We start from the raw sequence: 24,393 nt of genomic DNA on the forward strand, positions 1-24,393 counted from the left end.
CTGCCACCTTCCAGCCTTGGGGGGAATCTCCTCTCTGTCTAGAGCCCTCCCTGCTCCCCCCACCCCCCGCCAAGCACCCCAGCAAGAAAGCACCCTGTGGGCTGGGGCACAAGCTTAATTGGCTTTTCTCCTTTAGCTCATCTACACCCTACTTTCCCATGGGGCTTCTGAGATTCTGCACCCAAGTCCTTGGCTCCAGGTCAGCATCAAGCAACCTCAGACCAAGATATCCCATAGCCACGTCCTGAGCACCGAGCATGTGGGCTCAGGGTCCCATGAGTCACACCCCTGCTCCAGGCTAAGCAAGCCAGAGACAGGTTGGATTTTCGGCTTTGTCCCGGAAAGCCAGTAATTCTGCCTTAGCCAGTAACTGGGTTACAATCTTCAAAAGTGAGGGAAAAAATAATAAAATGTTAACATTTAGAAACAGACAACATGCCTCTGGGGTGAGCCAGAGAAGGACTGAAACAGCCCTGGCTAACAGGGCATTAGTCCCTGTGCCTGGACCCTGAACCTGTCACTGGCCTTTGTGTTGGGAATTTGAAGTGGAGCCAGTCTCAGAGAAAGCTGGACGCTGACCTTGGAGAATCACACACAAGCTCTTATCAGCATGCCAAGAGGGAGGAAGTCATGCCCATCTGCTGATATCCCCCCAGAATCTGCAGGGCTAGATTCTCCCACGGTTAGAGCTGGTCCTTCGAGGACCAGAGCCCTTGCTCCTACACACCTGTGCCTCTGTCACTGTCCCCAAGGCTTCGTGTATCTGAGCCTGCTCAGTACACAGCAGCTGGTCCATCACCTGTCAGCAGTGCACATGGGGGGAGGGTGCCATGTTCCCACGGTGATGCTGCACCACCCTGTGCAGAGGCCTAACTCCCAGGACTCTTGTGACCTAGTGGGCCCCCCGAGGTCTCACTGCCTTGGGGTTTATGTCTGCATCGAGTCTGAACCAGGATTGTCAGCCTGTCTTTGTTGTGTGTGTTTTTTTCAGAGAAGGAGTGTTGGACTTGGTGACAGAGCACCTGGGGAGACTCAAGGCTCCACCTGGACGCTTCTTTATTGCAATGTACCCGCCAGAGGCGTTCAGGCAGCACAGTGGTTTCTGACCACTTTAAGTGTACCACTGGCCTGAGTCTACTGGCCAGTGGCTGCACGTCCCAGGGAGTTTGAGCAGCAGGGGCAGCCCCACCTGTGTGCTGCCGCCTTTCAGAGCCCCGCCTGCTCCCTAGTTCTCCCCACAGGCCCAGCTCCTGTGCCAGCCTCAGCAATGTGTCAACAGAGGAAACCTTCCTATCCCACATCCAGATGCTGCATGCCCAGGTCATAGGTCAAGACCTTAATCATCATCGTCAATGTTCCTCCCCCTTTTCTTCTTTGTCTTGACTCTTAGCCATAAGGAGGTATTTTCAAAGCATAGAAAACAGAAAAATATGGCCCAGTTTATGAAAACATGCAGAATGCCATCCCAGGAAGTTTGGCCAGCCCTACTTCATGCTCTCTCTCCCTCCTTTCATGTTAGCCCCAGGTCTTCCCCCAGTGCCCCTCCCCAGCCCTGGAGTTAATCACTGCTTCCTGGGTGGCCCTGCACCTGGGTGTGTGTGTGGGGGGTCTCCCCCACTGGATGATGAGTTTCCAGGTCAGAGAGCGAGCTCTTGGATGTTTCTATCATCTTTGCTCATCCCCACCTTCTGGCCCTGCCCCACCAACCTCAGCTCCCACTGCCCTGCCCAGCACTGTGGACGAGGACGGGACTTGCACAGGCCACCGCCCGCCTGCAGGGACTGCTGGTTCATCTGGCTCCTGCTCTCCCTGTCCTCACCTCCAACCTGCAGTCTGATGTCCTGGGAGCCAAGGGAGTTCTCTGCCGGCCTCTGTACTTCCTGGACTCCCATGGCAGCCTAGCCCCTCCCACTCTCAACTCCCATCTATAAGGAGGAGCCCAGTCTGCCACCACCAGGGCCCAGTCCCCTCAGGTGGCCTCGCAGGGCCCTGCTGTGGGCTATCCAGTGTGCGCTTTGGTCCAACCCTGGTTCTGGGCCCAGCACACAGTAGGGCTAATAGAAAGGCATTTGGTACACCTGAAGGCCCCACGGACTGCATGTCAGGGAGCTCTTCTGAGGAGACTGCTTAAACCTTGCCTCCAAATGTCACCCAAACTGGGGACACGTGTGGGCATGGGGCCCGCCGGGCACAGCTGCAGGGTGGGTGAGAGGACCCAGCCCCTCTGAGCGGGTGGTGCTGGAGTGGGAGGCAAGAGGTTATCATAGAGGCGGTGTGGAGCCTTCTGGTCTGAAGGCAGCCACTCAGGACCCAGTGCACTAGGCCTGACCCAAGGCAGAGCCCCAGGGATTGCCAGTGGCCAGTGCTCTGTCTCCTACTTCCCTGCTGGGGGGGGGCTCCCACCCACCCCCACAGGCCCGGGAGGCCACTCAAGGGGGAGACATCCAGGGCAGGCTGGCCAGGAGACTGAGGCCTGGGGAGGCAGGGAGGATATGTGCAGCTGCCACCCCAGGTGTCACTTGTCCACGCCATGACATGGTGCCAACTGATGGCCCAGTGGGAGCAATGGGGATGAACCATAGATGAAGCTGGGCCACCAATAGCTGGGTTTCTACTGTGGCTGAAAGACTGTACTTGCTGATGAAAATTCTGGGACTTTTTTTAATTTGTTTCCCTTCCCTAGAGATGCAGGGCTGTGAGGACCCCTTTTAAGAGCTCACAGTCAGGCAGCGGTGACACTGACAAGGTGCCATCCTCTGCTTTTGTTCTCAGCTGCCGATTGTGGGATTGGTTCTCCCAGTCTTCCCATCTTCTGAGTTACAAGAATTCACAGCTGGTGGCTCTTGCTGTGACCAGAACAGAAACTTCCACTGACTGAACCTGGAAGGGACAAAAACAGCCTCAGGCCTGGGAAATGGCCACCAAGAAATGAGGTGGAGATGCAGGTGTGTGAGTGAGAGCCAGAATGTTCTCTAGTGGACTCCATGTCCATGTAGGGGAGAAACATTTATTCTGAGAGTGAAGGTTATGTGGAAGATCACACACACATGTGACAATGATGACCCTGGGGGGGGGGGACGTTTATTAATACTGGCTTCAGCGTCTTGAAGCTTACGTCACAGCGGGCACTGCAAAGGGCACTCAGCCCTCATTATCTCATCTCACCCACAATAGCCCTGTGAGTGCGGGATCGTGATTGCCATTTTATAGACAAGGACACCAAGGCACAACCACCAAGTAATTTGCCTGAAGTCACACAGCAAGTGAATAGCAGAAGGAAGATTTTTAACCTGGGTCCCAAATTCTCTCCCTCTAACCTGAGGGCTCTCCAAGTTCTCTCAGTACATGTCTGTTGTCTATTTAACATGGGACCAGAAGGAGGTCGATGATGGTGACAGAATCAGAGGTGTAGCCCTGCTTTTGTGGAAGGCGGTTCACAGAAGACAAAGCCGGAGGCCAGAGTTCGGAAGGGACAGCCGCCTGGATGCTCGGTTCCTTCCTGTGGGAAGGAAACCCAGGGCAGGAGGGTTGTGACAACCGGGTGACAGAAGCAGCCCGAGCAAACAAGAGTGTCCATCAGCCAGGGGCCCAGCCCAGGAAGCATGCTGGTTTGTCCCCTGGCCTCAGAAGTGCGACCATCTAATTCCAACCACACATCTAGCTTGTCTCTAGCAGATTGGGGCCATTGGGGTAGAGGAAGGAAAGTGACATTTCCAGGGTGGGGAGCTCTGAGGTTCAGGGTCTCCTGCCCTAGCATTCCCAATGTGGCAGAGTGGGCTGGAGGCAAGGCATGTCTCCTTTAATGGGTTTTCCAATGGCCGGGTCTATATTCTACATCCATGATATTTAAAGAACAAGGGACATCTCCTTCCTACCCTCGGTCCCTCCTCTCCCTCACCCACCCTCCAGTCCTCTGAGGGAACCACTATGAAAAGTATGGCTTCTTTCCTTCCAGAAACTTCTTCATTTATACATTTACAAACTCACATTTTCTGATGAGAAAAACAAACAAACATGGATTATGCTTTATGATTGGTCTGTAACTTCCTCTTTTCACCTCCAAAAGACATCCTCCTGAACACCCTCTGTGTCAGCACGTGAATGTCTACTGTCCCTTTCCCAGCTGACCTGGGGTCCCACAGTGTGGCTGCAGGCCTCGTGTGTCTGGGTGACTTCTCTGATGCCGAGTGCAAGTGGCCACAAGGCTCTCTGGAGAAAGGTTTGTCCTTTCCCACAGAGTCGCTCCCTCTGAGCAATGACCAGAGGTGGGAGTGGCAGGGAGAGGACCTAGTAATGCCAGGAGTCTGGTCTCTTTGATGTTTAAGAGGTTTAGAGGGGGTGATGGATCTGGGAGGTGATGTTTCTGAGAGGTGATGGTTTGGGAAAACGGTGGGTCTGGGAGCTCTTGGGTCTGCGAGGTGATGGGTGTGGGAGGTGATGGGTCTGGGAGGTGATGAGGAAGTGATAGGTCTGAATCATTTCTCACAATGTAGTGCCCAGCTCTGCACAGTCAGGGCTGCTCCCCAAACCAGCTAGGTTGGTCAGATGAGGGTCAGCCCTCCTCCCCACAGGCTGTGGATCCTGTTTACCCTCTTGGGCCAGGCTATTCCCTGCTCACCTCTGGGTGCCCCTCTCTGGATCTTCCTCTTCTGTCACCCACATGAGGCAGCGGTGGGTTCCCTCCCTTCCTGCCAAGGGCTTAGTTGCTCTGAGTCATACACCAAGACCCATGGCAATCACGAGATTTTCCTCCTCTTACTTTCGGCCCCGCAGTTGGAAAAACAAGTCCGTTTGTCGTGATAGGAATCAATTCATGTAAAGAACACACTTTGTGTCACGGTTGGCAATTTTAGGGAAACAATGGAACACAGCTCCTGTGGAGTCTAAAGGTTCCCCGCCTTCCAGGAGCCTGCCTGCATGCTAAATTGTCCCCTCCTCATTCCTTCTCTCCGTATCTTCAGCTTCTCTCCGTATCGTCAACACTCATTGTGCCTGGTGCCCCCCACGTGCCAGGCACTGGGCACCGACAGATGAATTAGTGAGTCCTACTACTCTCCATGAGGACATTCCGTCTTCTGCTCTGACTTGCTCATTCTGCTTGATGGGGATCTTATGGTTTTATCCTGTTTTCTGACTTCATGCTGATCCAGCTCTCCAGGGTCCCTGGGCCACTTCAGAGACCTCTGGGCTGCTCCCTGACCCCTGTGTCTTTCAGATCTATTCCAAGCACTTGGCACTGACCAAGTGTTCCAAAGACTGAAGGAACACAGGCACCTGCCGGACTCCCCTCCATTCCCCACAGGAGAGCTCACTCTGGCCTTGGAAGGGCCTTGATGGCCCCCACCTGGAATGCTTGCAGGTACACCAGCCTCACCTCCACTACCAGGCTCCCACAGACACCTCCCTTTTCAGCCTGGTCACCTGTGCTCAGCCTGGGTGTGGCACGCAGAGGGTACACTTGGGACTGAATGATTGGACAAGTCACTGTGTGGGACCAGGTTACCAGAGAGGTAACCTGTCTGCCACTTCACAAGCTCTAAAAGATAATTTGCAGAGACGGAAGCAGTTACCTTGATTTAGGAGAATCAGGGACGTGAGCACAACTTTCCTTTGTACATTTCCTAAGTGTGTGTTTTTTCCAACAGAAAACAGAAATGCTAAAAAGAAAAGATAGCGAGACAAAGCCCACTGGCACAGTAGGTGGGAGGTTAAAGTTTCCCTTACTTTCTCAACAACTGGAAGCCAGTGTCTTCTCTAGAAAATGGGTTCTTTCTAGAGGAGTCAGTCCCCATGGGGAGGCCTTGGGAGGAAGCCTGGGTAGAAGTATGAGTTTGCAAGTGAAAGGCCTGGGGCAGAGGCTGTTCCAGAGTGTACCTGCTGAATTCTGACACTTACTCAGCCACTGCTTCGGGTCTAAGAAGCATGCAGTGTGGCAAATGCTGTCAAAGGGGTGAGGGAAACCTCGAAGGAAGGTGCTCGCTCAGAAGCAAGCGACCCAGCCCCAAACCTGCTGAAACCACATTCCGAGGACCCAGGGGCCCAGCCCTGCTCTGCGTCTCTGACGTTTCTTGTTGTTTTGGGCTACTTGGGCCAAATTCCCAGTGCAACTCGCTGGGCAGGTCCTGGCTCTCGTCTAGGGGTGCAGCGTCCGGCCCTCTCTGGGGCAGACAAAAGGAGTCTGATGACTTTCTGGGCTGAACAGGGAAAATGACTAAGCTTGATGCACACTTTACAACCTGTGAATTTTGCCTCTTTGCTCCTGAGCCCAGCCTGCCCTTGGCCTTTCCAGCTGTGTCCCACAAGCCACCCTGCTCCCCACAGAGATCAAAGCTCTCTGGCCTCCAGGACCTCTACACTGGCATATCCTCTCTCTTTCTTCCCTGCACAGCCATCCTCCAGTGACCCTGTCCCCATCATTTCCAGCCTCCTTCTTCCAGAGCTCACTGCCTCTATTTTCTTCTACCCTGGACGCCCCCACCTGAGAGCCTCAGACTATTAGTATGGATTTCCGTCTTTGTATTTGCAGCCCTGGCAGTGTGTGGTGCAGTGCCTGATGCTCCTCCGAAGACCCTCCCCACTTACCCACCGCTCACTGTCTCCCACGAGCTCCCCCGGCCCCTAGGCCGAGCCAGATTATGCTTGCAGGTGCTTTCGGGGCTCCCTGCTCTGTCCTTCCAGCACCAAACCTTATTGCACATTTATTTTATGGGTGTCTGGTTGATGCCTGTCTCCTGCATCTGGCACCCCGTGATAACCTTCAAACAGGCAGGGACCACGTCCATACTGCTCCTAAGCTACTCTTGTCTCCTGGCGCTTACGGAGCTGGGACTGATGAGGAACTGAGGGCAAGGGCCTCTGTTACTGTTACATTTTCAGTGCTCCCAAGAGGTGCTCGGAAATTGGACCCTGTCCCCACCCCAACCTTGTTGTACAGTGACTGGCCCACGTGCCACCTCTCAGCATTTACAGAGATGGGAAAAGCACCCAGTCTGGGTGTCTACTGACTTCATGTGATGTCCCGTTTTAAGTGGAACCCACCTAGGGAGCAGGGACTCACAGGCCCTCGGCCCTATGTCCCTGTCCCTGAGATAACCAGACACGCCAGTCTCAGTTAGTTGCATGCTCTGAATCCCGGAGCTCAGTGGTGACTCTTTCAGGTGGTGGTGGCACACCAAGCCTCCCCTGCACAAGGAAACATGAACCTAGAAGAGGTTGGGAACAAGAAGAAGATCACATGCAGTGGCTCATTGTCACTGGAGTTAGCAGGGCACAGGTGTCCCCTTGGCCCATTAAGGGGCTGTTCTCTGGGGAGCCGCACCTCTAGTTTTCAAGTGTGTAGATTTTAGGCAGTAGGGAAAAAGGCAGTGGGGATCGTGCCGCTGGAGTCAAGAGTCCAGTTACCGTCCCTGTGACCTGGGCACATCCCCTCCCCACTCTGTGCCTGTACAGTGGGTGACACCTACCAGAAACGCTCTGTAGGATGATGTCATGTAGGCAAAGTGCTTAAGTGCCATGGGCAGGTCAGGCACTTAGTCGGCTAGGGTCAGCGCCACTGTGACTGCCCTTAACCCAACTGTCCAGCAGGCACCCTCGCTGCTTCATGTTGTGGGTGGAAATCCAGGGCTGTGGTGACTGTGAAACAAGCAAGATCGGTTGGGATAAATGCTGACCTAAGGCAGCTCTGACCTCGGCCTTCCTCCTGCTTCCCCAACCATACACAGGAATGGTGACCTCCAAACTTCTGTTCCCTGTCAGGGTCCAGAGCTCTGACAGCTGGGAGGAGGTGCCTCGGGGAACAAGCCCAGTGCTTGAAATGAACCACCAAGGCTGGATGCGGGCGGTTGCTGACGGTCTGCGTGGAACACAGCATCTAACAGCCAATGCCCACCTTAAGCATGGTTGTAAGTGCTTGTAGCTTTGGAGACCCAGCAGCACTCAGGCTCCAGGCTGGGCCCCACCCCTCAGCAGCTGTGTGGCCTTGGGCAACTACTACTTAACCTTTCTCAGCCTCCATTACCCCGTTAGTCAAATGGGGTCATTCTACAGACCTCAAGAGCAAATCACCTGGTATTATTTATTGGCAATTTCTGTCCCCTGGATCTTTCCCAGAACATATTCCTCTCCCTCAATCCCCTCCCACCCATAGTCGGGAGGTGACTTCTTCTTCCCTCAGGCTGGCATAGCTATGTCACTTTCTACTTTCCACTTTGTATATGCCCACTCTAGGCCATGTTATTATGTTGACCAAAGCTCCAGATCCAGCCCAGGCTGACCCCCACACTCACACCCACTCTGCCGCTTGGAAGACTGAGGACCCTGCCATGATTTATTGTTGGCTGGGGTTGTTTTTTCATATCCTGCTGGAAACCAAAGTGTGGTCCTGTGCCTCTTATCAAAATGAACCATCAGCAAGTGTCCCAGAGCCTCCTTTGGAAGCTCTGCTGTGAAGTGATGTGAAGACAAATCTGTCTCTGCTTGCAGTACTCTCTATGTCCAAACAGAGTCCCCCTACTTCCTCCTCTGTGGTCAGGCACAGACAAGGCTGGGACCATGCTGGCACTGGACAGGCATGTATTGAGCACCTCCCATGGGCTGGGTTCTCGGTTAGATGCTGAGGATATGACATACCTGGAAGGACACAGGCTGATGGGGTGGGGTGGGGTGGGGTGGGGTGGGGTGGGGCCCGGGTGGGGCCCACCCTGCAGAGGGTGAAGCGTGGGCAAGACGATGGGCCCCAAGCACAGGACTACGGGGGAGCAAAGTGGGGCACAGAGAAAGGGACAAGCCTCCTTGAACTGGGCCAGGCAGCTTTCTAACACTCTGTGGCCTCTTAGGCCTTATCAGGGGAGGTCTGGGGTTAACAATCAGCTTTGTTGAGGGACACCAGGCACTTTCCCCAAGGCCCATGCTTGAAGGACTTAACAACAAAAGTTTGAAATAGCTAGCGAAAAAAACAAAGAAAACACACACACACACACACACACACACACACACACACAAACCAATCTCAAGGCCAGGCAAAGAAATCATTAAAAATTGATATGACCTTTATGTTTTTTAATTAGTGAATACCAATGGAGAAATTGCCAAGGGGCTGGATTTGCTTCAGAGTTGTCTCGCTTCCTATGGCCTTGCTTTGAGGCTTGTTCCACTAAAGTTCCCTCAGGAGGAAGGAGATATCGTCCTAGGGCCAGCAGGCCCAACTGTGTAAGATGCCGGGGTGGGTGAGGACCTGGGGGGAGGCCCCTGGCACTTTCACTGCCCATGTGCCCATGAAGGTTCATCCAGGCAGAGGGGTCCTGCCCTGGGCACTTGGCAGGGGACAACAGGCCTTGGCACAATGGCCCCACTTGTCTCTGGCCACCAAGGCCAGCAGCCCTGAGGAAGCTCACAGAGGTATAGAGGGATTTTCTCATATCACATGCCTGGTCTCTCTCCAAAGTGATCAGAATGCACAGCTCACTGCAAGGATTTTTGCTTTGGAAAATGTGTCCAGGAATTTGCTTCTTTCCAGAGGGACTGGGAAGGAAAGAGCTGTGTAAAAGGGAAAGGGTGAGGATCCCAGTGGAGAGAGGGAAGCTGCGTGCCCTCTACCAGCTGTGGGTGAAGCCACAGAAGTGTTGCGGGGTCTGATCTGGGGGCATGCCCTGGTAATAGTGCCTAAATTAAAATAAACAGGCAATGACTCCAAGTGTGAGACTTGCTTAGAAATAAAGCAAAAAAAAGAATAAAGAAATTGTGGGCCAGGAAAAAAAACACATAAAAAGCCCCAGTTAATAGGCATTTGAAAGACATGGTGGGGTGGGGGGAGTCCTCCCATCACAGAGACTTGGCTGCCTGCTCTGAGAGGAGGGGGTAAATCTGCTCTAGGAGCGTCCCCTGTCCCTTGGGCTCAATGCAGATCTGTCCCAGCACTTGCTGCAGGGTTGGCGTAACTGAGAGCGACCTCCTACCCTAAGGCGGACAGACTTTCAATTCCAGCTTATAGTGGAGCGGTTGGTGATGGCCTCGGGCGTGTGGGGAGAAGGAGTGGGTGGCCAGAGCTGGTCTCAGCGCTCTCACTGCAGACCCCAGGGGGCAGGACTAGGAACTCATCCAACCGTAAGCCTGGACGAGGAGGTCGTTAATATTAACGCACCGCCCCCCCCCACACACACACACACACCCGGCCCTGGAAAGGTGAAGGGACCCAACTTAAGAACAGTTAAAGCAACGGTGACTCGTGGGGCGCTACAGTGGGTAATTTGAGGGGCATAATTATTGATGGTTGTCATTCCTAAGGGATAGTGATGACCTGCGAAGAGTGCACAACCTAAGTGACTTTGTCCTGCTCCCGAGGGAGGTGGCTCGGGAGGTGGGACGCAGGGCCAGGCCCTCGCCCTCGCTCGGCACGGCCGCAGCTCGCCCTGCGAATGGGTCAGGGCGGTGCCCGCAGCGCGCCCTCCTGCCAGGTCCCCTGAGGCGCGCCCGGCCGGAGGGCGGGCAGGGCAGGCGACGGCCCGGGCTCCTCCCTCCTCGGCCTGGCGCCCCTGCTCTTAACCCGCGCGCGGGGGCGCCCAGCCACTGGGCTCCACTGAGCCAGCGAGCGGTCAGCGCGGAGCCGGAGACGCGCGTCCCGACCCAAGCCAACGCAGCCCGCAGGCATGGCCCCCGCAGCGGCGTCAGGGGGCAGCTCCCTGCCCAGTGGCTTCGCAGTCTTCACCACCTTCCCCGACCTGCTCTTCATTCTCGAGTTTGTGAGTGGCTGGTGCGCCCGCGCCGGGTAGGGGCGGGATGGGCGTCCGCACCAGATCTGCAAGCTGCGCGTGTCCCGGGAGCGTCCGGGGAGCGGGGCCAGCGTGATGAGGGTCTCCCCCGACCCCTCCACCTCTCCAGTCGCTTGGTCCCTTCTAGACTAACGAAAATTGGGGGACACAGTCTCCAGGATTTCGAGGGGAAAGCAAACGCGCAGCCTGGGTCAGATGTGGAGAGTGGGCCAAGTCCCTTAGTTGCGCGCGTTCAAAAGATACGTCCCCACCCGCTTGGCATGGGCGGCACGGAGGAAGCTCTGCTAGGAAAGCGACGTCCGCCTAGAGGTGCCCAGCTTTCTCCAGGGTTAGGATTTCGGGTTTTAAAATCAGCAGAAGAAATCTGAGCAGCACCCGCTGGGGTTTGGAGATTTGGTCTGGTGTCGCGTGGGAGGAGCTGAAGCCGAATCATTCTCTGGCCTTTGAAAGTTTCTGGCGAGTGAACGTATTTAAGACAACTCTGACCTGGAAATAATAAAACAGGCCGGGTGGTTTGCTCCACCGCAGTCATCCTGCCCTGTGTATGGAGTGCGGGGATGGAGGGGGTTGGCAGAGCCTTCCAATCTGGGCTGACCTTGAGCAGCCATCAAGGCCTCCACACTTGTGGCTGGTCCCTCGTTTTTCTGGAGCGCTGAGCTCCTCCGTAGCTGTGGAATGGTAAGGTCTCCCCAGGGCCACAGGCCCTAACCTGGGAGGTGGTGTGCTGTGTGTATTTTGTGGGTGCGGAGCGTTGCTGCTGGAGTCTCCTTTCCTGACCCTCACCGCAGAGGTGGCTGCCTGGAGAGTTGTTTGGGAAAGAGATCGGTCAAACCTGACTGTTTCAAAACAGGAACCCAGCTTCTTCCGGCCTGATGGAGACTGGATGGTAACCACCAAAGGGAGCAGGTTCTGTCATCCACGGAGGGTTTGAGGGGAGGCCGGAGGGAGCCCAGGTTACCTGGTGCCACCGGATCTCTGAACTTGTGAAAGCTGAGTTGAGCCCAAATCTGGGTGTATCCAGAGGGACTTCAAACCCTGGGGCAAGCCAGAATCAAGGAAGTGAAAACTAGAAGAAGCCCTGGACACCCCTAAGCCCACCCCACCATTTATAGATAGGGACACCACCCCCACCCAGAGTAGGGAGGGGCTCTTGCACCCACTGGAATATTCTTTCCCCAAATGTCTCATTCCGTGGTTCCATTCAGCACTCAGCCAGTGCTTACCCGAGGCTGGATTTCTGAAATTGAGTGTGCCGTTCCCATAACCTGGGAACGAGGACTGAGCACTTCATTTAGAGGCTACTGTGCTGCTTTCACAAAGGCAGGGCTTCCTGGCTAAGGGGGAGGTGTGAGGGGGCAGAGACATTTTTAAGCAACAGAAGGTCTCCTAGCATCTCTTCAGTGTCTCTAACTCACGGCTCACTCAGCTTGTGTAGCTGTTTGGTCAGTGTCATAACAAGACTCATGAGAGAGTGTGTTAGGTGCGTTCCCTGCAAAGGGTCCTGGTGCACCCTCCCTCTCTTGCCCTCATGAGAGCAGCTCTGGTGACAGCAGGTGGTGGCAGGGCAGGGCCTGGCTTCACAGAAGGGGCTGCTGCCCAGTGGTATCACAGCTTAGGGTAAGGGGTGCCCCTGAGGGTAGGAACAGCCCAGCCAGACAGGGTGATCTTCAGAGGAAGCCACAGGAGGACCCCACACCGCCCCGACTAGTGAAAGGCAAGAACAGGGTGTGGGAAGTATAATCGGCCAGCGACAGGTAGAAACTTGCTCCTCCAGGACGGTGTGTGACCTGTGGTGGTGGTTGGGGGGGGGGGGGCTTCCAGATGAAGTCATTCTCCCTTGCTGCGACACTTCCCCCTCAGCTGTCTTAGAAGATTTCTTCTCTTCCACCTCAGTCCCTGCTCCCCACCCCATCCCCCAATTTCTGAGAGCCCTGTATGCCTCTCTCTAACTCTCTAACTCTAGATTGGGGGTGGGCTCACAGGGGGTCTCGGGGAGCAGAGAAGGAAACACACACAGTCCTGTAAGATTCCTTCTACACAGATTGTAACTATAAAGCTGTCTGCATCTTAAATCTTGATATGTGGGCAAGGTAGAGGGTTAAAGGGCCGAGGGAGTGCTGCCACCCTGGGAGTTTTTTGGGGTTTTTTTAATTGGGGAATTGGGGGGATGGGAACAGCACTGGGGAATTGGGGAAGGGGAACAGACAAGTTGCTGTCATTTTGTTCTTCAGTCTAGTTGTGGAGGACGTTGCTTCACTGGCTCAAGTTGGCACCATCATTGTGCTCTTCCCGGGCGAGGCAGATCAGTCACCGGCTTCTGGACGGCGGCTCACTGCGGCTGCTGGCCGCTCACGCTGGCTGCTGGCTACACATGGTAGCCCATGGCAACCCACTGCCACAGGGGCTGCAGCCTACGCCGTCGCCGGCGACTCAGGGCAGCCCAGCTCCAGGTTGAGCTGTTGTTCAGCATCTTAGCTGTGGAGGGCAGTGTCACTGGCCCTCATATGTGGGATCCGAACCGGGGCCCTCTGGCGTTCTAAGCCAGTTCTTAACCATCGCGCCACTCGTCTGGCCCCTGGGAGTTCTTTTTAATTATGGACTGTTACAATTCAACAGCAGAAAGATAAACAGCCCAATTAAAAAATGGGCAAAAGACTTGAACAAACACTTCTCCAAAGGAGCTATACAAATGGCCAACAAGCCCATGAAAAGATGATCAACACCATCAGTCATTAGTAAAAAGACATCAAAACCACAATGATGTGCCACTTCACATGAAATTAAGATGACTATTATTTTTTTTAAAAAAAAGAAAATGACCAGTGCTGGCCAGGATGTGGAGAAATTGGAACCCTCATGTATTCAAGGAGGGGATGTAAAATGGTCCCCCTGTGGTGGAAAACAGTTTGGGGGTACCTCAAAAAACCACCATGTGACCCAGCAATTCCACACATAGGCTTATAACCCAAACTGAAAGCAGGGACCTGCCCAGGTACAAGGACATAGGGCTCGCAATCACCAACAGGTAGAAATAGCCCAGGTGTCCATCAGCGAATGAACAAATTGTGACCTATCCACTCAAAGGCATATTTTCCAGCCATCGAAAGGGATAAAGTACTAACACATACTATGAAGTCAATAAACCTTGAACCCTCTATGCTAAGGCAAGGAAGCCAGACCGAAAAGGCACCGACTGTCCGATTCCATTTATATAAAATATCCAGAGTTGGTAAACCCATAGAGATGGAATAGAAACTGATGGTTGTGAGGGTCTGCAAGGAGAGAAAACAGGGAGCAATTGCTTAATGGGGATGGAGTTTCCTTTGGGGGCAATGAAAATGTTTGGGAACTAGATAGACGTGGTGATTACACAGCACTGTGGTTGTATTAAATGCCATTGAGGCAATTTAAAATGGTTAGTTTTCTGTTGTTTGAACTTCGTTTCAATTAAATTTTAAAAAATATTTCAAGTATTACAAAAAAGTATATAAAATAACTTAATAGGAACCCGGGAAATTATTACTCAACTTTGTCAGATCTTAATATTTCTCCTTATTACTTGTAGTGTTAAGGAAATAGAGCCTTTCGATAGCCTCGAGGCCCCCTGGATATTCCGCTGCTACTCTCCTCCTCGCATCCTCAGGATGGCCCTTAGGCCGTGGTGAACTACACTTGGCCCTGCTTTGTTTTCACACTTTATGAAAACAGTACCCTCCTACAAGTTTGCACATGTCCACACTGGGTTATTCTGAGGTGCACAATGCAGGAGCAGAGTTGCTGGGAGGCTGACTGACACTTAATTAAGTTTAGGACCCCCACTTGCTGCCCCTTCCCAGCCCCTGCCCCATTTTGTATTCTCTTATAAAGAAGGTTCCCAAATTGTATAAGCTTTAGGCTAAATCTGGACCTTCCCGGCTCTCACCAGCAGCCTATGAAAGTCACCATTGTTCCTCATCCTTGCCACACTTGGTAGCGTCAGACTGTAATTTTCTGCTCATCCGAGGGGTGTGAAATGCTTGATTATTTAAAAAATCTCATCCAGCAGTGGCTGATCACTCACACTTGACGGGCCCATGCCTGACCTCCCAGTGGCCTGGGAAGTACAGGTGTCAAACCCTGCCTCCACGAGTCACCAGGGTGGAGCTCACCCTCCTCCCAAGGCAGGGAAGGGAAGGGAGGTGGCTGGGGTGGGGCATGGCAGCCTCACCAGGGCCCAGCACCCTTACCCCAGAGCTGACTTCTGAGTGGAAGTGAGCACCCCCAGACCCACACAGGCCATGCTGCTATTGCAGACAATGGGGGCATAGGTGCACCCCCATGGGCCTGGGTGGAACATTCAATGTCTCCCCTTCCCCAACAACTCAACCTGGGCTCTGCTTCTGGCCTGTCTCAGCCCATCCCATAGGGGCTTTTCCTTTTGAAATCCTGGTCTCTGTTTCCTCTTCCCCCTCCTCCTCCTCCTCCTCCTTCTAAGTCAAGACCTTCATGACAGCTGGCCACCATTCACAGCACAGGATGCTGGCACCGGGTGTTTTTCATCTCAGCTCTGGCCAGAGCCCCAAGAGGAAGCATCTCACACAGTGCCAGGAGACCCCTCCCACACCCCCAGCCTATAAGAGAGGCTGGGGTTAAGAGAACATTTCTTTGAAAAGAGTGTGCTAGGGGGTGCCACCACCTCTCCCTGCATGTGCGGAGAGGCATTGCTCTGGGGTGGCAGTGGGGGTGGGGGAGCCGCCTGGAATCGGTTTACAGTGAACTGGGTATAGTAGTTACTCAAATGAGACCGTTTCTGTGACCCAAAGTGACTGTGGACCTTTTATTACTTGAGAGTGACCAGACAAGTCCTGGGACCTGCCCTAGATTTTCACCTGCCAGAATTGGGCACTGGGGGTCGGGTGGCGCAGGATGATACAGCCTTTTTCTGGCAGGTGGTCCACATTCTGGCTACATAGAGAAGGCAGCATCTGAAACCCCAGGAGAGGAGAATGTGGAGTCACAGAAACCCAATTTTGCAGAGCTGGGAGGAAACTGAGGCTCAGAGAGGTTTCTGCATTTCCTGAGGCACTAGGGCCAAGGCAGGTCCTCTGATAAGCACAGCCTTCCCCCACCCCCCACCCCATGGTCACTGGGTGGTCAGCCTACCTTCTCTGATGTTTTTATTGGGGGACAGTGCTCAGTGAAAGGCATCCTGCCTGCCCCCTGGGACCACTCCTGCAGTGACCAAAGTGTGGGGGGCTGGCACTGCCACCAGTACAGGACGGTGGCTGAGCATGGCCTTTCCTGGCTGTGCTCACAGGCTCCTGGCCTTGTCCTTGCCCTCTCCATAGCTGTTTAGAAGGAGAAGGGCACTGCCCGGGTTTCTCCTTTCCTTCTCTCTAAGGGAGGGAAGAATTCTAGGTAGAGGTCTCAGGGGGTTGTTCTCGGTTGAGAAGTGACTTTTCCGGTTTTTCAAGAACCAGAGGCCTGCTTTGATCGGTGACTTTGAGCTGTTCTCTGCAAACTGCTTAGTATGATGATGGGGCTGAGCTCTGGGTTGGGGTGCACATGTCATCAACCATGCTGTGTTGAAGAGTTGCTCTTAAGCTTGCCGGGGGTTGTCCGAGGCACCCTCTCTATCAAAGTGCTTTCCGGAGACAGTAGGGGAGTTCCAGATGCTGTGGCATGGGTGGCTCAAGCTAGGGACAAAGGCTGACCATTTGCACCTGTACCCACCGTGCCCTGGAGACTGGGCCAGTGCCCTATGCTGCCAGCAGAGGCCGGTTCTGAAGCCTTAGGAATGGCTTGGTTTTGCTCTGGGCTCAGGACACATTCTGTGAAGGGAGGGCTGGGGGCAGGGCCTGGGACACCTGAGGCCACCCTCTTCGGACCAGACCCGGATGAGGTCTGACTCATGGATTCATCTCAGCTTTCCACCTCCTCTCCCACTGCTTTGTCCCCCCAAGCCTGGTGGCGGCTTCCTCCCTGTCTATCAAGTATCAGTTCCTGGACATAGTGATTTGGACCAAAGGCCACCAGGGGCAGGCACCAATAAGACACCCCAGCTGTCATTCTGTTTGGTGCTGATGGATGTGAGCACGGTGTGTGAGTGGCAGCCCTTGTCCCTAAAGCACAAAAGCCATGGAGATCTGTAAGCCTGCTTGCAGGTCCTGGCTTTGTCCAAATCACAGGCCCCACCTGCCTTCCACATTCTGGTGGAAGTAAGGGCTTGGTTCTTGGCAGCTCCTGCTGGCACAAGGGTGATGTGGGCATGGATCTCTGCCACCCTTAGCTGCAGGCTCTCTACCGCTTCCACCTCATTCACAGGTCGTGTTCTGCCTGCCTTGGGGCAAAACAACCCCTTTGTTGAACCACGTTAATGCACCAAGGCCGTCGTAGGGCCTGAGGAAACTACATAGGGACTAAAAGAAAAGGCTTGTCACCAGCCATCACACACTGGTATGCAGGGCAATGGGAAGAGGAAGGCCCAGTGTCAGCTGACCTGAAATTCCACACCAGAGCCCCATCCTGCTAGAATGCAGTTGGGTGGGAGGGGAAGGGCAAAAGGGAGGGAAGGGCCCCAGAAACTGCTGGGTCCACCTGTGAAGGAGGCCCTGAAAGGGCCAAGGGTTCAGGATTGGGGGAAGGGGAACTCTAGGAAAAGAGCAACTGGGGAAGGACGAGACATGAAGCCACACCCCCACACCTGTTAGTGGGGTGCAGGTGATGACATAGGTCCTGTTGATGCAGTCAGGGATGAGGATCTGAGGAGCACAGAGGGGGTGATGTCCTGCAGAGTTCTGGCCTTTTGTCCTTAAACACAGACCTTGCAATTCTTTGTCTGAAAGAACCGAGCCTATTGAGCAGGGGAGGGGTGGGGGCAGGCACCTCCTTGTCATGACTCTGCAGCCTCCTCACCCAGGCCCAGGCGGGCATCAGTGTGGACAGGGTGAAAGCTGGTGGGCTCTGGGCATGTCTGCTCTCCTTCCATGTTCCTATCCTCACAGGGGATTTCGGACGGACTGCCTGTGGGTCGCCTTGGGGAACTGCCACAGACACAGAGGTCTGACCTGGGCCCTTGGAGCTGTGGGTTTTGCCATCACCAAAATGAGGACATGGTAGCACTTACCGCCAGGATCCCCATGTAACAGGCACAAAGCTCTTGCAACACGGATGCACTTGGTCACTGCTCAATAGATATTAGGGGCAATTATTACCAATTCATCAATAACTGAAACAGCTGCTCCGAGACCAACTGGCCAGTCCCTGCTGGAAGGAGGCTGTAAGCTTATCCCGCACCCCCTTTTACCTTGGATGCCCTCCTCATCAGGGTGTGCGAGGCAGAGGGTGAGTGAGGTTTGGGAGTTTGTGGGGCTGTGGAAGGCAAACTGGGCTTGTCCCCAGGATCACCAAGTACTGCAGGCACCACCCTTGTGGGGCTTTCCCAGTGGCTCCTTGGCTTGAGCTGCCCTGGCCAGCCGGGACATGGCAGCCCTGTGCTGCCTCTGCCTTGGGGGCGGGGGACTTCATGAGCCTCTCTCCTGCCAGCCTGGTGCCAGGATGCGTGGGGAGAGCTTTGTGAATTCTGAGTATGACGAAAATTGCTGTACCTGCCCAGAAGGTGAGGGAACCGATTACCTGTAAGCCCAGGATTAAACCTTTCAAAAATGATTTGTCGCTCCCTATGTCAGTGCATCACCTTCTGGAAGGGCATCGGTTCGGGGGGGCGGGCAGGTGTCCACTTCCCCAGCCTCCATCCTGCCCTGTGCTGCTTGCTGCTAAGCCAGGCATAGTTGGATTGAGGGGCCTTACAGGGAGGGAACTCCCAGCTCTGTGTCTAAGGACCCTTTCCAGAACCTGCCCTGCCCTCTTGCTGGTCTCCATTCAGGGTGCTTCTTTGGTGCAGGTGGTATCATGGGCTGAGTCTATCCTTCAGGCCTGGGTTTCCCCAACACCTCCACCTGGAAGCCCACTCTGAGAACACCCTGGCTCTCAGCACCCATTCTGCTGGCCCTTGCTGTGGTCTGCCACCTGCCTGGATGGCGAGTTTGTCTACGTCCCAGCACAGACCATGCACCCATGCAGCATTTGTGGTCGGCGTGCTCTGGTGGGACAGAGGTCAGCATCTCGCCTCCCGCCTGGCTAGTGTTTATGAGTCGCAGGATGAGTCCTTGATCCCAAGGGCAGACCGAAGGTGAAACTGACAATCACCACGATTCCCAGGAGATCCCACAAGACCCTCGAGAGAAGTACTGGCCCTGTAGGGGCAGTTTGCAGGTATACACCTGTTCTGTGTATGCTCTCATTGCCAAACTACTCCATGACTCCCATTACTGCCTTTTGTGGGGTTTTTTTGTTATTGTTTTTGCACCGAAGCCACTTCTGCCTCATCTAGCGTGTCCCTAGATTCTGTCTTTCACAGGTGGCTTACCCATATTTTCCACAGAACCTCCTGTTTCTATTTATCCTGCTGGGCAGAACCACTGGGTATGGGCGTGGTTGGGAAATTTTCCATCCTGTGGAGGACATGCCTGAGGACATACCTGAGGCAAGCCCCTAGCTCGTGGGTCTGGGAGGCCCTCTCATTCATTCAGGAACCAATGGCTGTCCTCTGCCTGGCGAGAAAGGTCATATCAGCCATCGTGCTCATGACCGGTGCTGTGATGCAGAGGTGCAGTGGGTGTGATGGGACAGAAGGCTTCCCTGCCACCTGAGGGAAGCAGGATACAGGGCTGAGCAGGGGCCTCCCTCCAGGCCACACCCGCCCTGTTCACATCAACTATGTACTTGAACTCACCCTCTAGCTCTTTAAATCCCAAAACTTCACAAACAGACTCCAGGGCCCCTAAGTCCTGGTCTCGCCTTCAGATTAGATGAGGGGACCCCACTTAAGCCTGTCTTGGGAGGGATGATGTCATGATGGGTCCCCCCGGGAGGAAGGAGCCTGTTAATGAAGTGGCCAGGAGGACAGAGCAACTGGTATAGGTAAACTGCGTCAGGGACCTCAGCACCACTCCCAGTGTGAGCCTTGGGAGAGCATCCATGGTCACATTCCCAGTAAGCTTCCTTGTCAGTTGTCAGAGGGGGCAGGGGTCCCCTCAGACACCTCCCATGGGTTAGAGTAGGGCATCCTATGCAAATTGCTGAGCTCTGTCTCTGTCACCCTCACCGGGGCCCAGATACCTTCACCAGGACCTGACACTGCCCTTGGACCCTGAGCTGCTCCAATGGGCCTGGTGGCAAGACTGGAAGAGAGGACACAAGCCGGGAGAGACGGGCTGTGTTCAGTAGCATGTCTTTGGATAAGGTCTGTCTCTTGGGTGCACCTGCCCTCAGGGCTGACCATGTTCCTCATCGCTCTTTTAAATGCATGAGTGAGAAGGTGAGTGACCAAGTGAAGAAAAGTGTCTCCTTGGACTTTCTGGGAGCTGAGTTTTTCCACACAAGGAGACGACACTCATGAAAGAATCAGAGAAGCAGGCTTGAGCCCCTCTGTGCCTGCTTCCCGCCATCTGTGCCCCTCAGTGCAAGAGAGTCTCCAGCCTCCCTCTCAGACCAGTTTTCTGAAGAGAAGAGCCAAGGGACCCTGAGGAAGACTTCAGGGTTTGGGGGTCTTGGGTCTTTTCCCTCGGACCTCCCTCTGTGCATCCTCCTGCTGCCTCGTGCTAACGTCCTGCGCTGGACACATAGCCCTGTGCCCTCCAGCGTTGCAGCTACCCCCGAGAGCTAGAGAGTTCAGTGAGTGTAGAAGGTTCCAGCATCACGGAGTGGGGCTGCTGTCCCCAGTGGCCCCCGGAGAGTGCCCACAGGCTTGGGAATGAGTCTCCTCTGCTTTGACTGTCCTTTCTTTTCCTTCCTGAGCAGACCTGACCCAAGTGTCAGGACAGCTTAGAGCTGGGTGCACAGCCCATGATCTGCAGCCAGTTTGTTTGTACTTCTCAGGAGCTCAGGGCACACACTCCTGTGCACATGAGCCACCAGGTTGCTCCCCGGGTGCTCGGCGCTGTGGGGGCCACACCACCAGGTGTGTCTGTGGGCAGTACCATGTGGAGAGTCCTCTTTGGTTCACGTCTTAACATGCTACTGGAATAGCGTCTGCTGGTGGAGACCCTGACAGAGTACAATGGAGCCCCAGAAAAATATCTAGAGAATTTGAGCAATGCTTCTGCACTGAGCTCAGCTGTCCGGGGCCCATGGCAGAGACAGTGGGCGATTGTGGACACCGAGCCTGGTCAGCCCTGCACGAGCAAGGGCACAGCCCTGTGAATCTCAGGAATGTGTGCAAGATTCCATTCCTCCTTTGTAGCCCAGACTCATTGTTTGAAGGAAGGCTTCTCATGCTTTCATGTCCTTCGTGTTTTTTCCGCAGAGGCAAGCCATTGTTCTCCACTTTCGATTTCTGGGAGATCACAGGTTTTTCTGCTTTTGATGCTTTTGAAGTTATTTTAAAATCCTGGGCCCCAACAAGGTTTGGAGTGGATAAGTGTGCACATGGAGATCCCAGGCCTCCTGGGATTCTCACGTGGTCACAGGTGAGGCTTTGCCCCATCACAGGACAGTTGTGACAGCTCACTGTGTGACAGGCATCTGCAGGTACACTCATTTCACCCCAACTGCACAGGTGGTTGCTGTCGTTACCATTATGTTTCAGAGAGAGAACAGAGAGGCTAAGTAACTTGTCCACCCTGTAGTGAGGGGTGAAGCTGGGGTTCAAGGTCTTCACTGAAGTCACCTGGAACCACCCTCGCCTGCCCACCACAGATTAATGCAGAAAGAAAAAGAGAACCTTTTCTGAGTTTACACCACAGTTCCCCCCAAGATGATCTCCTGAGGAAATTTTTTCCACAAAAATCATTTGTTCAGGTAGACCACAGAGGTAAACTCTTAAGTCTTTGGCAATTCTTTTGTCTCATTTTGTGCATTATCTTTGGTTCTGGGAGAGCTACTGCTCAGCACTCAAATGGGTCTGAAGTAAAGATGGGTTTCCAGTCCTGAAACGCTGGGGTAGGTAGGGGCCCAGAGCACCAGCTCAGTCCCCATTCACAAACACTGAGGCTGTGTCCTGGCGAGGTCACGGGAGGATGAGCTCAGGCTCAAGGTAAGACAGGGACTGAGGCTTAAAGAGAGGAGGAAAGGAGAAGGAATGGTGCAGCCAGAGCCCAGGCAGGAACTGGAGCGGTGTCTCTGCCGTGTCACCAGACAATGGAACAGGGGTTACCATGAGTTGTGTGCCAAGGAACACGTTCAAACACTTTCCAAGGCCTTTGACAAGAGCCTGGATGTCCGTTTCTTGACTTGTAATGTTGGGTTGTCAGAAAAGTCATGACACATTTTTGCAATGAAAAACACAGAAAAAACGTCATGACTTTTCCGACAACCCAATACTTCTCTTCAGTCAAATCAGATCCTGGACGTTGGTGTTCTTTTCAAGGCGCCTTGGCAATTCTAGTGCAGAGTGAGGGCTGAGAACCACAGAGTGTTAGCCCAGGGCCCACCCTACTTTTCCAGCATGAGGATCTGGGGCCCAGAGACAGAGTTCCACCCAGGGGACGTAAAGACCTTTGTCTAAGACCATCTCTGTCATGATGGATGGTGACCTGGGGGCAGGCACGGTGGTGGGAAGTCTGGCCTGTTGACAGAGATGAACAGAAACTGGGGCCAGGCCTCCAGCTATGACAGTAACAATTTCAAGGTGACCACCTTTGAGTATGTGCCTCCTGGAAGCTGGGAGGTACTTAGAGTGTTCTTTACAAAGGGAAATGCTTGAACCCTCACCTATCCCCTTGCTCTTGACAAATATTTGGACAGTGGGGTCCTGTGGCCCAACAGAGTGACTGCTCCCTGCCAAGGATGCCTTATCTGCTGGGTGTGGGCACCGCCTTGGGCTCTCTGTTTGCTCTCTGTGCCCTGTGTGGGTGGAGGGAGGCTTGGTTCCATGATTCATGCCAAATCCCAGCTCTACACTGAGCGGGCCTTGGAGGCTTTCATGCCGGTCCAGTGGTCAGTTCTGTCCCAAGACTCACCCTCCCTCGAGCCCCATCACCTGCCACTCCTTGCCCTCCCCTCCATGCATAGCTCCCCAGCCTCCTGTTATCCTCACTGGTGCTTCAGTGATTCTTGTTTCTTCCCCCCCACAAAAGCTACTTCTTGACCCTTGATCCAGGTTAACCAGCTAAGTCCACTTCACCTGCAGAACTTATTGGGGTCCTGCCCCAACCCACTCGGGGCTGGTTAGCATTCACCAGTGTAACCTGCAGCTTCTGTGTCTGTCTCCACTGGGCTGCGGGCCTCCTGGGTGAGCACGTCTTACCCCAGCTGTTGGGTGGTGCTGCACCCAGAAGCTTCCCACTCACATGCCTAGTTTCAGCCAGTTTGCACCTGCTGCAATGTGCAGGGAGACAGTTGCAAATTGCCACTTAGGAAGCTGCGGGGAGGCTGGATCGCTCCTATAGACTCCACTGGGGCTCACGTGCAAATGCCCTGCGGGCGCAGCGCTTTGGCAGTCTCAAGTATGGGGAGCAGAGCCCTCATGGCAGTTACAGCTTCTGACATGGATCTATACTGCGATTCTCACAGCAGCGGCGTGTGTGTCCAGAGCTCTTAGCCTCCTGTCCCCCAGACTGTGAGGCTCCCACCTCAGGGGTCCTGTGTGGCTTCTTCCCGCACTGCCCTGACTTTCTCACCTGGGCATCTCCTGGGCAGGCCCACTACCCGTCTTCTGGGAGCAAAACCCCGGGTTTTAATCATTTCTTGTGCTGAGGACATTCCCTTCATGTGATATGTAACTTAAAATACAAAAAGATCAGACACTTAAGTTCACAAACTTTCCACTGTGCACTTACAAGGTGGAAAGTTTGCGAACTTAAATTGTTCAACTTTCATATGTGTCTGGAGGCATCTTGCCTATATGAACTTTCCTGGGAACCAGTGGCTCCCTAGCTTTTCCAGCTTGGAGGCCCCAGAGAGATGAGACACATTCACTTGTTCACTCGGTGTCCTCCAAGTGGGAGAGGGTCAGAATGGGCCATGGGGTGTGCTGTGATGGTAGAGGCATTTTGTAAAAGTGCCCTTGAGAGAAAATGTCTCTCCTTGAAGGACATCATGCTGAATGAAAGAAGCCAGTCACAAAAGTCCACATATTATAGGGTCCCACTTGTGTGGAAGCTGAGGACAGGGACATCTACAGAGATAGAAAGTTGGTGAGTGGGGACTTAAGGATGTGTGTGGAGGGCAGTGATAGCTTAGGCTACAGGGTTTCTTCTGAGGTGATGGAAACGGTCTAAATGGACTTGGGTTGATGTTTGCACAGCTCTGTGAACATACAAAAAACCATGGAATTGTGCACAGTAAACGGGTGACTTATATGCCATGTGAATTATATCTTATTGAAGCTGTTTACAAAAAGAATTTCTCCCCGCCATCTCACTGATAAACATACTGCTATAGATAGACCATGCAACGAAAAGAAAGTCAATGTAGTTTTCTAAAGGACCTTTGCAAGGTGGGCTACACCTAGAGGGGGTCTGGGGTCCTGAGCTCTGACACCTGAGAGGCAGAGGCTAAGATTGAACACAGGGGGGTTTCTCCTCTGGATACAGGTTCTTACCATAGACTCCAGGAATCTGCATGAGAAAGAGGGGGGTGGGGCCAG

The 24,393-nt window shown here is 53.9% G+C and overlaps 1 protein-coding gene across 1 annotated transcript in view; it reads left to right on the forward strand.

Annotated features, from left to right (window-relative positions):
• The first annotated feature begins 10,522 nt into the window (after nt 1–10,522).
• MAL (mal, T cell differentiation protein (MAL blood group)) overlaps nt 10,523–24,393 on the forward strand; it is a 21,905-nt gene continuing 8,034 nt past the window's right edge. The window contains exon 1 of the mRNA XM_019659983.1: nt 10,523–10,736. Within this exon, the coding sequence (XP_019515528.1) occupies nt 10,644–10,736 (93 nt within the window). The 5' untranslated portion in view covers nt 10,523–10,643. The remainder of the gene's footprint in view (nt 10,737–24,393) is intronic.

Source organism: Hipposideros armiger, unplaced genomic scaffold (genome assembly GCF_001890085.2).
Source record: "Hipposideros armiger isolate ML-2016 unplaced genomic scaffold, ASM189008v1 scaffold_310, whole genome shotgun sequence".
Classification (NCBI taxonomy): Eukaryota; Metazoa; Chordata; class Mammalia; order Chiroptera; family Hipposideridae; genus Hipposideros; species Hipposideros armiger.